This window comes from Ambystoma mexicanum, chromosome 6p (assembly GCF_040938575.1).
Source record: "Ambystoma mexicanum isolate Mex_15411 chromosome 6p, UKY_AmexF1_1, whole genome shotgun sequence".
NCBI classification, from domain to species: Eukaryota; Metazoa; Chordata; class Amphibia; order Caudata; family Ambystomatidae; genus Ambystoma; species Ambystoma mexicanum.
Genome location: NC_090935.1, coordinates 1,052,862,813 through 1,052,878,359, shown reverse-complemented (window position 1 = coordinate 1,052,878,359; position 15,547 = coordinate 1,052,862,813). Strand labels below are relative to the sequence as shown.

General features: G+C 47.4%; 1 protein-coding gene across 1 annotated transcript in view; it reads right to left on the bottom strand.

Moving 5' to 3' along the window:
• SHC3 (SHC adaptor protein 3) overlaps nucleotides 1-10,071 on the bottom strand; it is a 507,698-nt gene extending 497,627 nt beyond the window's left edge. Inside the window, exon 1 of the mRNA XM_069625657.1 lies at nucleotides 8,477-10,071. Within this exon, the coding sequence (XP_069481758.1) occupies nucleotides 8,477-9,025 (549 nt within the window). The 5' untranslated portion in view covers nucleotides 9,026-10,071. The remainder of the gene's footprint in view (nucleotides 1-8,476) is intronic.
• Nucleotides 10,072-15,547: the final 5,476 nt, after the last annotated feature.

The window sequence follows — 15,547 nt, the reverse complement described above, 5'->3', positions numbered from 1 at the left end:
CGAGCATGCACATAGGTCCCTGGTGACTAGACCTCCCCCAGGGGCCCCGGAGAGAGCCAGTATAGCTAGGATCTTCAGTTACCGCGACAGAGATATTGTGCTCCGTACGGCCAGGGAGAAGAAAGAGCTACGATGGGGATCGGCCATTATTCGCCTCTTTCCTGACTTCAGCCCTCAAGTACAGGACCAGAGAAAAACCTTTCAATGGGTTAAAAATATCCTGAGACAGAAAGATGTACGCTACTCAATGATTTTCCCGGCTAAACTCTGGGTGGTACACAACGGCAGAATATCCTTTTTTACTTCCCCAGAAGCTGCAGAACGTTTTGTAAAAGACATCCCAGACCCATGGGTTCCCCCCGGGGGGGGAACCTTAAGACCCTCCACTGCTGGGATCCCTTGGTGCAGTGCATATCACATTGATGTCCCACACACGGGGTATATCTGTCTCTAAGGAATGGGTCCAGAACTGTTGGACACCACTAATAAGTAACAATAAGGCAACAGATATTGCATCGGGCCTCTGCCACATGGAGCCAATCCAGCCACCGCTAGCTCCCCATTCCCAGAAGCCAAGTTTTATTGTTTGGGTTGTTAGCTAGGGATGTGTAGGGTGGGAGTGGGGTTCGAGGGGCCAGTAAGTTACAGTTTCTGGCGTGGGAGGTGGGGGGTATTGATGTGGTTTGATGTTGGTCAGCTGAGTTTTAATTATGTTATTGTTGGGGAGGTTTTGCCAAGTCAGCTGACGGTATGGGCGAGCATACATCGCTTCTATCGGACAAGAAGCTGCATGCCACCTCCACACGTACCCCAACGGGGTCAACGAGTGTGACAAAAACCCTGTTAACAAGCTTATACTATAACACAGTATGGGAGTCCCTGGTGATGTCTTAGGGCCAAATGTGAATATAACACTGTTAACCTGGACCATACAAGGTTTTACCAATGGTAAGAAAGTGGTTTGATTAAGAACTATGCTAAACATCATGGAGTTAATATTTTATGTATGCAGGAAACACCCTTGGAGCGGGATAGTAAACTTCCCAACCTTGCAGGGTGGGGGATCCACAGATAGCACTACCCCTTTTCGACACATTCTCGAGGGGTGGCCACTTACATCCACCACTCCTTAGAATTTAAACTCCACGATCAGATTGGTGATGGGGAATGGCACTTTTTATTGTTAGCCGGAGAGATCGCGGGGTGGCAAGTTCTTATCATAAACATATATGCTCCAAACAGTGACTGCCTGTATTTTTTCCAGCGCTGTGCCACACATTTACATACATTCCTGATTTATGAGGTCATATGGGTGGGGGATTGTAATCTTGCTATCTCCCTAGAGCTCAATAGATCCTCTACAACCCAACTCTCCCTTCCTAGAGCAGCCCAGAAATGGGCAGCTATAGCGGAATACCACGGTCTCTATGACTCCTGGCACCTACTACACCCCACATCCAGGGAATACTCTTATTACTCTGGGGTCTATGGTAGCTTCTCTAGAATTGATTATGTCATGGTGTCAGCCGATCTGGCTCGGGATATCACAGAGGCACGTTTACTCCCCCAAACTCTCTATGACCATTCCCCAGTCCTGTTAAGGCTTTGGGGCCCAAGCCGCCCCCTAAACTGGCGGTGCTGGTGGTGGGCTCTCCTCCTGACCCTTCACTCTGGGTGTCCTCTTTTTGGCCTCCCTCTCTTGGCTCCCTTCTGATCCCTACTAAGAAGGTGAAGAATTTAGGCGTTGTGATGTCCTCATCTGTCGATGTACTCACAGGTGGCGGAAGTTTGCCAGTCTGGCCACTTTCACCTAAAAATTCTAAAAAAGGTTTTGCCATTTATCCCTTTTCACCTTCGTCTGCAGGGAGCGGCAGCCTCAGAACTAAGCCGGCTGGACTACTGTAACTCTTTATATCTGGCCCAACCTAAGGGCTTAGTCCAGCGGCTTCAGCGCTTGCAGAACATGGCTGCCCGGGTGGCAAATTGCTCCCCTTATGGAGCTCACATTTTCCCGATTTTACGTTCACTCCATTGGCTGCCCCGTCAAACAGCACATTGCATCCAAGGCTCTCTGCTTGGTGCACCGCGCCTTGCATAACCAAGGGGAAAAATATCTTTGTGATAAGTACACCTGTTACTGCCCGACACAACTATTAAGATCCACTGCTGCTAGTCTGCTTGTAGTCCCATCCTTCCGGAGCACTCGCATTGGAGATCAGGCTTTTTCAGTGGCTTCGGCACAGCTATGGAACAGTCTCCCGCTATGTATAATACAATAAAGAGTAAGATAACACGTCTTGTTTTACTTACATCCAACCCCCTTTACACAGGAACTCTATAAGGTTTTCCGGCATCACTAGTCCTGACAAAATGGACCGTCTGCTATGATTGATTAAAAAATGTGTATAACAAATTTTTATTCAAATAATTCGAACTGAATTTAAACATAAAACACTACCCTGGATGTAAGTAAAACAAGACGTGTTATCTTACTCTTTATTGTATTATACATATTGATATCCCTGTCAGTAGAGTAGGATGTTATTATAGGGACTGTTTATACCTATTTGAACATACTACAGTCTCCCGCTAGCCATGAAAACTCTCTCTAATCATTGTTTTTTTTAGAAAAGCGCTGAAAACGTATCTGTTTGGTTAACCTCTGTTGGGACTTTGCCTCCTCCTCTCTAAAGCGCAACAATGCCCTCGGGCGATCGCATGCTCTAAAGGTGCTACTAACATAACATAACAAACTGATGCGCTGGCGCTTCCAGGATCGTGGGCTGGAAGACGCGGTTTTCCGGGAAGAAATAGCGCAGGATATTCAAACTTTCTTTCAAGTAAACGTGGGCTATGTGCCTGACTCTAGAGTGGTGTGGGAAACCTCCAAAGTATACATCAGGGGTTGTTGCATAGCAAAGGAGGGTGGGGTTTTGAAATCCATATTCAGATCCATCTGTGCCCTCGCGCAAAAGATGAAAACCCTGGACACGAAACAAAACATCCTGGATACCCGGAAGGTACAGTCTCAACTACAGGCAGGAAATAGCTCTCCTGATGACAAGAGAAGAGGGCTACCTGGGAGATTCCATTACAGCCTCCCCATATGCTGAGGGAGACCACCCGAGCTGAACTCTGGCTTGGGCAATTAAACTTGAACGCCAGCTAGACCCTATACTGGAAATTGAGGATGCGGAGGGGACCCTCACTAGGGATAGTGGTAGAATTAACGCAGTGTTCCGTGACTACTATGAGATGTTATATACTTCCCAGACAACAGCAGGGCATGAATCAATAAAGCAATATCTGTATAGAATAGCTTTGAGTTGGTTAGACCCAGCTATCGGGTTGGCCCTGAAGGATTCCCCCCACCGATGAGGAATTCCGCAAAGTGATGTGTTCTCTCCCTAACAGGAAAGCACCAGGTCTAGACAGGATCACGCCAGAACTCCACAAAACATTTGCAGATCTCCTGATACCCCACCTACGAGATATATATGAGGAGGCCAGGTCATCAGGAATGCTTCCTGAATTAACCAGAACTGCCCCTGAGACTGTATTGTTGAAGCCCAATAAAGACCTTCGCAAATGCTCCTCATATAGACCTCTATCTTTAGTTAATACAGATAATAAAATCCTCGCCAAGGTCCTGCCCGACAGGCTCCGTCCGCACATGCCAGCACTGGTCCTGCCCGACCCGGCAGCATTTATCCCCAGCCGCTCCACCCAGAGCAACCTGCGTCGGCTGTTTGCACTCGTGCATAATGTTAACCCAGAGATCCCAACCAATGTTGCTGCTCTGGATGCCGAAAAGGCTTTCAAATTGGTTGAATGGCCATTCCTGTTTGCGGTTCTGCGGCCACTGGATATTGGCATCTCCTTTCTCCAGCGCGTACAGTTGCTGTACAGAGCACCTAGGGCAAAGATATACACTAACTGGATGATATCCGACTATATCCACCCGTCAAGGGGTACTCGCCAGGGGTGTCCTTTCTTCCCCATTTGTTTTTCTTTGGCAGTTGAACCCTTAGCCTGCAACCTGTAGACATATCACACACATGGGAGGGGGTTAGAATCCATTCCCATTTCTCTATAGTTTCTCTCTACGCAGATGATATTTTGTTATACGTGAAGCACCCTAGACAGAATTTGCAACCATTTGTGGAGGAGATTGCCCGATTTGGCGACCTCTCTGGTTTGAGGATCAACTGGAATAAGTCGGAGGTACTTCCGCTGACAAAGGCTGTTCATCGCTCAGACATAGGCGAGGCCATCAGATGGTGCCTTCTGGGCATTCAAGTGAACTATGTGGAAACACTGGAACACAGAATAGATACGTGGATTCCACTTCCGATATCCTAGGCGGCCCGAATATCACTGGCAAAGATGGTGATCCTCCCAAAACATTTATATATATTCAACGATGTCCCAACCTGGCCACCTCTGAGTTTCGGGTCCCAGCTCAAGGGACTGATGACCCTGGGCAGGAGGGCAATCCAGGGTGTCCTACGATACCCTGACCCTTCCATACACGCAGGGAGGACTGGAGTACCCGGATCTACATACATATTTCTTAGCAGCACAACTGCACCACTCTGTCTGGTGGTGGTCCCCCATGGCCAAACTCCTACATCTTCCTCTTGAAAAAGTCACCTCTCACCCAAACAACGTGAGAGCCCTTCTCTGGGGGTCTCTAGAGAGGGTGGCAAGCACAGAAATACAACCTGTGGCAACCACTTGCAGAGCCTAGGACCAATGTTGCCGTTTGATGGCGCTGGCGGAATGGTATTCCCCAATGTTCTCCTTGTACCAGGTCAGTGGGATACCACTTACCCACGAGTACAGTTTCTGACAAAACTTCGAGAGGCTGGGGACCGACCTATACACTGGGAGATCTTGTAAATGATGGGAGATTCATTCCATGGGAGGTTCTGAGAAATAGAGGGGAATAGACAGCAGTCACTATTCTGCTGTTATAATACCGTCTACGTGAGGTACATAAGACTAAATGAACAAAGTACCCATTTGCCCCCTGACTCCCTCTAATAATACAATACATTGAGCCCTCCCAACCAACGGCAAGCTGGTACCATCCATATATAAACTAATCAGGGCACAAAGAGTAACCCATACACAAAACAACAAGGTTAAATGGGAATCAGCACTGGGATATGCCCTATCTGAGGAACAATGGAAAACGATCTGTATGCAAAAACGTAGACTGTCCTTAAACAATCGCCATCAATTGATACATTTTAAATTTGTCTACCAGATGTACTGTTCGCCAGCACACCTACATGGGTTTTACCCGGATAGGCTGCCCCAGTGCATTAGATGTGGATATGATCCGGCTGACTTCTTCCATGTCTCTTGGAGCTGCCCAGTGATACGTCCTTTCTGAGGAAAGATTGAGATGGCTATGTACCCGATGATTGATACCCAAAGGTAACTCCCCCCTGAACTTTGTTACTGGCCCTGGTTGGAGAGGGGACAGGTGCGGACAAGAAACTGACGGGGATGGGATTGGTGGTCGCTAGATCTCTAGTGACGAAAGCGTGGGGGACACGCAGTGTTTCCAGTTTTCAGGAGTGGTTAAACATTATGAATATGGGTGAAAGGAGAGAAACTCAATATGTAACGACCCTCCCAGAGCACAGCAGATCATTGGACTATTGGAGCAGTCTCAGATCCTATTTGTCCAGAGATGTTCCTTCCTGGTCTGCCCCTATACCTGGTGACGAATGAGCTGAGACCTAGAATATTTAATAATTAACAGAGGAAGGGAAAGAATGGAGTTTGGTTCCGCCCCTTTTAAAAGCTTAAGCTCCAGTGATATTTACCATCTGTACAAAAAGTCACGTTACACTGAGTGCACTTAATGCTTGTATAAGACTCGCTCCTCTGCTTCGTACTGCCCTGACTTGTTAATTGCGGGGGGGGGGGGGGGGTGTGAACAGTTTGTATGGTTGAAGTTGAATGTAAAACGACAATAAAGAAATGTATTTTGTATTTATCCTGCAAAGAAGGGGTGAATTATGCTTTTCCACCCTTCATTCTGATCACGAGGACCTTTGCAAAGGTCCGTCAGGATGGAGCGGAGTTGGTCCTGATAACTCTGCTATGGTCTGCGCAAGCATGGCCTCCAGTTCTTCTGGAACTTTTGTTGGATTTTCCAATCCGTCGACACCGCGACCCGTTCCTCCTCAGCGAGTCCTCAGGGAGAGCCACATCCACTGATTCGGGACAGAACACCGACCCTAGCGACTTGGATGGTTTCTTGTCGAGGTGGAGAGTCCCAGGCATTTCAGTAAAGGCAATCAGCCTCATTAAAGATAGCTGGACTTCATTCCATGCCGAAGTGCTACGCAAGCTCTTGGGCAGCTTAGTCGCGCTGGCGTCTGAAACGGAATAGACATCCAGTTTCAGCCTCTCCAATGGCAGTCCTGAATTTTATAGCAGAATTATCACAATTATGGATTAGCATATAGAACGATTAATTCTTATGGATCAGCCATACTGGGGGGGCACGAGTTAGTCGACGGCCTACTGATTGGGGAACACCCTCTAGTTTGCTGATTTCTGAAAGGAGTGAGGCTCTCCACCCTGCCCGCCCCCAGCTCATTACGCTGTTGGGTTGAACGTCAAAGTGGTCCTGAATTAGTTTCTGTCTCTGCCTCAGAACACTAGCCTTTCCCTCTAGGCACTTACAGCCAAGTTAACTCTGTTTTTATGTCTAGTGTCCTGTAAAAGGGTTCATACATAAGAGTTTACAGGCCCGACAAAGTGGTGTTTCACATCACTAGGGGTACGAAACGCAATTCAAGAGTGGTTTCTTACTGGCTTTTCGGAAACACCCCGAGTTGTGTGTCATGCGATGTCCTAAATGATCAAGGTGCATTTATATATAGTCTCATGGCTTCGTAAATAAGCAAAATAAATGACTTTGTTTGCCTGATTTAGGTATTGACTCGATGTTTTCTTTTGGATCAACAACTCTATTCCAACCTTGGCTAACACTGCACAAGCAAACTGATCTAACACATGGGGACCTGACAAAATCATGCCATGCAATGTTGCACGACCCACATAAGGCCTCGCCTGGCTCTTAGTTTCTTCTGCAGAGTGGCCTGCCTACAGATAGCCTGCTGCCCACTGATTCGTGGGAGGACATTGCCGCACATGCGAGAAAAAACGCCCTTCGTATTTCACCGTATATACAACTTGAATTCAACATTCATTCATGTATACACATAAGCCGGGTGGTTATCAACAGGAGCTCACAGAGTTGATGACTCACACGGAGACAATGCTTGTAAATAAAATACTTCCGTAGCCCAACACACAGCTACCATCGATCTTTACCATTAGAAAAATAAAGCAGATGAGCCTATTGATAGGTTCATTTGGCAGCGCGTTTCTTTTCGGCAACGCAAAGCGGATGAAAAGAGATGCGCTCTTTTCCGTCAAACGTCTTGCGCAGTGCTTCGCAAATTAAACACGCATTCTCCAGTGCGCTCGTTTATCTTCCACGCTGTAACCATTAGGGTGGCTTTGTGACATAGACATCTGTCCTTGAGGTAACCTAGGAGTCCCTGCAGGCGAACAGACACATCACGCTTCATATTTCGGAAATATGTTGTGCTGTGGCGCAGCGCATTGAACTCCTCCGAGAGCCAACCGGCTGAAGCAAATGGTCACTTTTCTGCAATGCTCCCATAGTTTTCAGTGCAACGCATTCGTGAATAGTTCATGTGTCCATCAAATAGCCAGCACGCTAACGAGCATCCCCAGCCATCAGCGGCGGGAAATAAAACACAAGTGCCTCCCACTAGGCATCTCTGGGGTCGATCCCAACAGGAGAGGGAACTATATAAACACCCATCCCAGAACGCGTTATTCTGCCACAGGATCCTATTGTATTGCTCACGATACTCACTGACTTCGCCCATTTAAGACCCCTGGGATATTGTGCCTACAAACAGGTTAGGTTCTGCGCACCCCTCCAGCCACCCCCCCCCCGGACGCAGGCAATGCTTGCATACATGGCATCATTGTGTGCGGCATAACCCCACACATACACAACATTTGGCAATTGTGGTCTGTGGCGAGTCAGACAGATGATGAACACCAGCCCAGGCGGTGCATGGAAGCAGCTCTTGGCTGCTCGCCTCGGTGTGATGAGCAGCTTTCACCCACGAGATGCGCAAGTTAGACATGCAGATGCGCCGTTTCATGATCACACATGAAAGCGATGCTAAATAAGAGGATTCTCCTCTAGAAAACTGGCGGATACCCTGCCACCCTGCTCGAAAAACCGTCGCCGGCTCAACACTGGAAACGCAATATCACCCTCTCGCGCCACACTACAAACAAAACAACACAATGCCAGCGCGTTGGTGGTGGCCGGGCTGTCATGACAGGCTGCAGACACGTTCTCATTGATAAAAACAGAGATGGGCAAAGGAGCTCTACCAACCTTTACAGTGTACGTCACTCCGGGTCCCAAAATCTTCTCGTTCGAGTGCAACCACCCTCGAGAAGGCTTGTTTACAAAGCTACTGGTCTGGTTCCAGCCCTCGCCCCCCGGCTGCACGTCCTCCGTCCGGGATTTCTTGCCCGTGCTGCTCATCGTTTTCGCGTCCGGCTGAGAGCACAGAGTGCCGGGGGCAGCGTTGCATGCGTCGTCGGGAGCTCCCACTGCGGGGCTCGGAGCGCTCGGGGAGCTGCCCTGCAACTTGGAGATGGCGAGCTCCTTGACTGCGGAGGAGAGGTGTCGAATCCCCAGCAGGCTGCCGGTGCCGGAGAGTTTCATGTGGGACACTTTGTGGATGAAGGTGCACAGAGTGGTGGGTCCATCTTCTGGGTCCTTGCGCAGTCCCTCGGCAGATTCCGGGTACAGGGGTGCAGCGGAGGGGGTGACTACCGCAGAGACCTTGCTGCTGTTCATGGACAGGTTGTGTATAAGCTCGTCGACCGAGGTCACAGAATCATTCCTGAAGCGGTTATACTTGGTACGTTGAAGCATGCCCTTTTATCGGGTTCCTTGCACGCAACCTGGCAAATCCGACGCCAACCCAGGTGCTAACATAGCCAGAAATGCTGCCCGACACCAGAAGATGATTGCCTTGATAAAAACACAAGAGAATGTCTGCAGAAAATAAGTCTTGCTTTCCTTTTCCCAAACATCAAGAGCTGGAAGGAGATAAAGTGTTCCTCTTTGAGATCGTAGTTCTGCTCAGAGCTGCCAACCCGCTGCCAGCGAAGGCATGACTCACAAATGAGAAGACCCTTTCCAACAAAAGACTCAGTGAACACTGCAAATCACTTCCTGTGGCAACACAAAAAACATCCACCCACTTACAGCAGACTCGAACCAATCAATTCGCACATTTCCCTTTTCCTATCTTCAGATATCAACCCAGACTTTTTCTGTTTCACCCCTTGGTCGTGAGAAAAGGTGATCCGGTCATCTTCAATGACTACGTACACTTTCCCGTAAACGTATATCGCGTTTTCTAAATTCCTGGCTGGCATTCATTTGCACACTTTGCAAGAAGGTGAATTTGCATGCGTGGACCTTAAAAGCAAAGATCAATCTTCACCTGCAACATGCAACACCTCAAAGGGTAGTGTCACCCATGATGCGATCTCCAAATGCAGGAATGGTCACTGTGCAGGCGTGTTTCAGAAGAGTAGCCGTGTGTTCTTAAATATAGGGGCTCGTACTTCTCGTGCATGGCATTTGGTCCTTTACTGCTCGGCGAAGGCGCCTGTCGCCAATGCACAGGAACCCTGCGCCGGCATCCCCGCGGCATTCATTCTTCCCCTCCTCTCCCTGCTCGCATAGCAACAGCAAGCGTGCACCCCGCGCGTTACCCCGCTGCCCGCGGAGCCGAGCGCCTCGCGCAAGCCTATCCGCCTCCCCAAATGGAGTCCTTGGTCAGAGACTGGGAGAAGAAAACGGGGAGAGTGTGAATGAAATGCTGCTTTCTGTCAATGAAAGGGCTGGCATGCCCGCATTTATGTGAATGGAGCAGGGCCCTGCAAACTCTGCCCGGCAATCCCTTGGGTGCTTACCACCTCAGCCAATCAGAAGCAGCCTGCATGACTCATTCACCAAAGACTCACTAAATAGTGGAAGGTTCCATTCTTACCAAAAGCTGCTTCTTGTGGGGTGGTCGCTAGTAGCTATGGAAAAAATGACACCCCCAAAGGGCTTCGAGGCAGGTCATATACACGACTTGCCTTTGGGATCGCACAACATGTAAAGGTAAAGAAAGAGGACAGGTGTGTGAGTCAAACAACACGATAAAAACAGAACGTATGCATCCCCCCCTGACACTTTCATTCAGCTTGTTCATTTGCATCAAGAGGGCGAACGTGAATGTGCACATTGTGTTTCCCATCTCACTCAAATGGCAGACGCAGAAACATGGCAAATTCATTCATTATTGCCCTCACATAAACAGCAACTTGAGGCCAGGTCGGTCGGCTCGGGAAACCCGAGAACAATGCATTTAACCCTTTCGCGGCCGAGAGTCTCTCTGAAATGCCAGAAGAGGGAGGACAAAGGACGTTTCTTTGTATTCTGCACCGTGAATTGCTTGTCATTACAACCACTGTGCTGCTGCCTGAGCACGACGTGCAACCACAATTAGCAGCACATGCGTGCATCCAGCACGAAGGCACAGGTTGCACGTGCGCCATTGCGCCTTTCACCCGGTCAGCTGACGGAAGGGAAGGGAACGGGTGGTGGTGGTGGCTGGGGGGCGACGGGGGTCTTGAGCAGTCTCTACTATTATCAGGTCACAGGAGCAAAGAGTTTTATTGGGTGTGCCAGGGCGGTATAGGGTGCAGATCAGAAAACCCCTATTCGGAAACGATGCAGTTGTGAATTAGCATGCTTCCAGGAAAAAAACATCCCACCTGTTCTCTACTAAATGTTTGGAATAAGGTACAAATGTCATGTTACCTGGGAAGCGAATAGCGCACAGTTATGCAAACAAATTTGCGCCAGGGCACTTTCCTTGTAGACTGGACTATCACCTGCACATATGTGAAATCCATGGGACTTTAAGTTTTGTTTTTTCCGGTGTATAATGTAAGTAGTCTTGAATGTTGCGCAACTGCCGCCATAGTGGTCTGCATGATCAAGGCTTCTAGGCAGGTGGGTGAAGTGTCCCCGACAGGTGTATCCACACTGGAACGTGGAATGGACTATGACCACACTGGTATGGAGTACATCCACACTAGAATGGACTATATCCACACTGGAATAGACTATATCCACACTGGAATGGAGTACATCCACACTGGAATGGAGTATATCCACACAGGAATATGGAATGGACTATGCCCACACTGGCATGGAGTACACCCACACTGGAACGGAGTACATCCACACCGAAATGGACTATATCCACACTGGAATGGAGTACATCCACGCTGGCATGGAGTACATCCACACTGGAATGGAGTATATCCACACAGGAATGTGAAATGGACTGTGCCCACACTGGAATGGAGTACATCCACACTGGCATGGAGTACATCCAGACTAGAATGGAGTATATCCACACAGGAATGTGAAATGGGCTATGCCCACACTGGCATGGAGTACACCCACACAGGAATGAAGTACACCCACACTGGAATGAAGTACATCCACACTGTAATGGAGTATATCCACACAGGAATGTGGAATGGACTAAGCCCACACTGGCATGGAGTACACCCACACTGGAATTGACTATATCCACACTGGAATGGACTATATCCACACTGGCATGGAGTACATCCACGCTGGCATGGAGTACATCCACACTGGAATGGAGTATATCCACACAGGAATGTGAAATGGACTATGCCCACACTATGCTCATAACAGAAACTCCCAAGGGATTGTGGACCTCTGCATTTATAAAGAAGGAATCACTCTTCAGTATTGTATTGTAGAGAAAAATCTAATTTTTCTTATATATTAGAGTTGTGTGAATCAAGATATAAATGCACACTTCAAGATAAAATAAGACATCAGAATGGTTTGCTGAACCAAAACAGAACAGACAGAAACATATATGTTTACAACACACAGTACCAAAACATTTTTGGGACAATATCCAAATAGTGTGTATATAACAGACCCAACATCTATTAGGATTTGTCAAAATTCACATAATACAGTGTACAAATTCGAAACAACTTTGTATAAAACACATAGACCATTATAGAGACACAAAATCGTTTAGCTTGTGTGAACAGCATTCATGTGCTGTGGTTTCAGGGGAGTAGTGCGTCTACACCAGGTGTTTCAGCCGTTTTGAGGTGGGCTAGGTGTGCCTCATCTTTAACACGGCCTTCATCAGGACGGAGTTCTGTGCAGAATGACGTCTGTGCTGCAGGGGAGGGAGACTGCAGTCAGGGAGGTGTCTGAGCAAAAGATTATTTAATCTGAATCAATCAAATGCTGTGTGGTCAGTAATATCGAAAACACACAGCTTACCTATGGCGTTGGTAACGCTGTTGCTAGGTCCCCGCAGGTATTTATATGGCGGCCATCTTGGAAAAAACCTCGGATCGAGTGGAGGGCAAACTGGTGGAATCTGCTCGATCCGGGGGGGGGGCATAAAACTGCTCAATCTAATATGGGTGCGCTTAGTGTTAACGTGTATCTAAAAAATTAATTTCGACACTATTGTTGACAATCGGTTGTCATGGCGACCGTAAGCGTCGTAGTGGCTTGCCATTTGCACAATGGGCTTTTTCTGCTGAGATCCATGAGAACGAATAGCACTTCATCCTAATATGAATTATGTCACAGTATGTCACAGTACATCCACACGTTTTTAAATTATACCCCATGGGCCCATAATGGTTGTTTCTTGAGGCGTACATTACTAATGCCGCTATGCAACGCTTACGGTTGCCATGACAACCGATTGTCAATAATAGTGTCTAAATTAATTTTGTGCCCCCCGGATCCAGCAGATTCCACCAGTTTGCCCTTCACTTGATCCGAGGTTTTTTCCAAGATGGCCGCCATATAAATACCTCCTGGGACCTAGCAACAGTGTTACCAACGCTTTGCAGCCAGGCCCCCGCAGTCTCGTCTGTGACTCAGCAGCCAGAGGAGACCCTGCATGTACACCACTGCAGACAGGCTGCTTACTCTGCAGCCTTCACAGGTAACCCTGCCCCCACGGCTATTTTCTTTAAAGCTCGTGAGGTTTCCCTTTGTTCCAACACTCACTTTTAGCCTTTATTATTTTTTTAGACGTGCAATCCGTGGTTGTCTTTACTGACACCAATCTTCGACCCAGATACCTCCAGCGAGAGGTAAGACACTCCGCTTGTATGTATTTTTCATGCTTTGTGGACATGACAGCAAGGGGACATGATTAGCCTCAACCTCCCCTTTTTCTTTTCTTTCTGTTTCCTGCAACAGGATTACTCAGAGACCAGCCCATGCGGCTAGCGGATCTCTATTACAGTGCCTGTGAAATTGATTAACCCATAGGTAAGCTGTGTGTTTTCGATATTACTGACCAGACAGCATTTGATTGATTCAGATTAAATAATCTTTTGCTCAGACACCTCCCTGACTGCAGTCTCCCTCCCCTGCAGCACAGACGTCATTCTGCACAGAACTCCGTCCTGATGAAGGCCGTGTTAAAGATGAGGCACACCTAGCCCACCTCAAAACGGCTGAAACACCTGGTGTAGACGCACTACTCCCCTGAAACCACAGCACATGAATGCTGTTCACACAAGCTAAACGATTTTGTGTCTCTATAATGGTCTATGTGTTTTTTACAATGTTGTTTCGAATTTGTACACTGTATTATGTGAATTTTGACAAATCCTAATAGATGTTGGGTTTGTTATATACACACTATTTGGATATTGTCCCAAAAATGTTTTGGTACTGTGTGTTGTAAACATATATGTTTCTGTCTGTTCTGTTTTGTTTCAGCAAACCATTCTGATGTCTTAATTTATCTTGAATTGTGCATTTATATCTTGATTCACACAACTCTAAAATATAAAAAAATGAGATTTTTTCTCTACAATACAATACTGAAGAGTGATTCCTTCTTTATAAATGCAGAGGTCCACAATCCCTTGGGAGTTTTTGTTATGAGCATAGTGTCCTTGGACCTATTCATTTGTATGCTTTGTTTTCTAGTTAACCCTCCTGGGTAGATTAGGTTCCATACCAGGAGCCCAACCTTTTGATTCTATGCCTACACTGGCATGGAGTACACCCACACTGGAATGAAGTACATCCACACTGGAATGGAGTATATCCACACTCGAATGTGGAGTGGGGAGCCAGTACACTGCAGACAAGGTGGAGCTGAATCAATGATAAGGCAGATGGTAGGCAGGGAGATGGGGGTCTGCTTTTTGTTTCGCTTCAATAGCTGTAGACCCAGATGTGCTGACTAGAGAGAGTGGGGTGAGAAGGGGTACACCAATACCAGGGTGCATATACTGGAGGTATCTACAGAGGCAGCATATTGGTGCTGAAACAGCAAGTACTGCTAGTAGGTGCGCGGTTGTGCAATTGGCTCAAGACATGATCAAAGCAATTTAGAGACGAGCGTGCAAAGAAACTCAAGGCATAGCCCTCAAGCATAACATGGCATCCAGTCTTAGTCAAAACATGTTTTAGCGACCCGTTGAAAGGTATTAGGAGGCGTGAGTGACTTGAGGTAGTATGCCGTTCCGTTGTAACAAAAAGACACCTGCTCTGCAGGAGTACAAGGATGAGCAGTGGCTAAACCGCAGACTCAACCCCACACTTCTACAAACCAGCAGTGATCCCAATTATAAAGGTAAAACAGGCACAGTGAAGAAATATACCTTCTTTGGCTTTTGTGGTAATGTGGACCGAGGGAAGGCTGTACTCTCATAAGGGGTGTGAATGTGATCCAGCAAATAGCAAAGTAACACAGTTCCAAAATAAAAGGATGTCCAGTCAAAGGTCTATACAATATAAATATTTTGCTAAACAAATAAATTGTACAAATAACTATTAAGAAACATTAAAACAGATCCCTGCAAAAGAAGTCAAATACAGAACAAGGCTGTATATGCACTCTGGATACTTTCTTCAGTGGTGAGAAGACACGAAATGCAATAATAGTTCAAAAGCGCTGTGTTATTGAATAAAAAGGTGCATCATGGGTGGATTACTAGTCTCTACGGTCCCCAAAGTGGACCAGGGGTCACAGCCTCTCAAGTACATTATTTCAATGTTCAACAATTCAACAGCATGAAACAAGGCTTTAAGCTGTATTGCAGTGCAGGTTGGACCAGGCGAGTCATGCTGGGGCAAGCAGCGAGCTGGCATCTAGTCAGTTCGAAGTGGCTTCTCTGCATGGTTCGAGTGTGGTGTTCAAGTCATGCAGTGCAGATGGCTTACTAGGGTTAGTGCGAGTGTCTAGTTGGTATGAGACACTGATAACTGCTGGTTTGGGTTGATGAGTGACACAATGATCCAGCGTTTAGAGTCGAGGTCCGTCAGTTCGATACAGCAACCTTG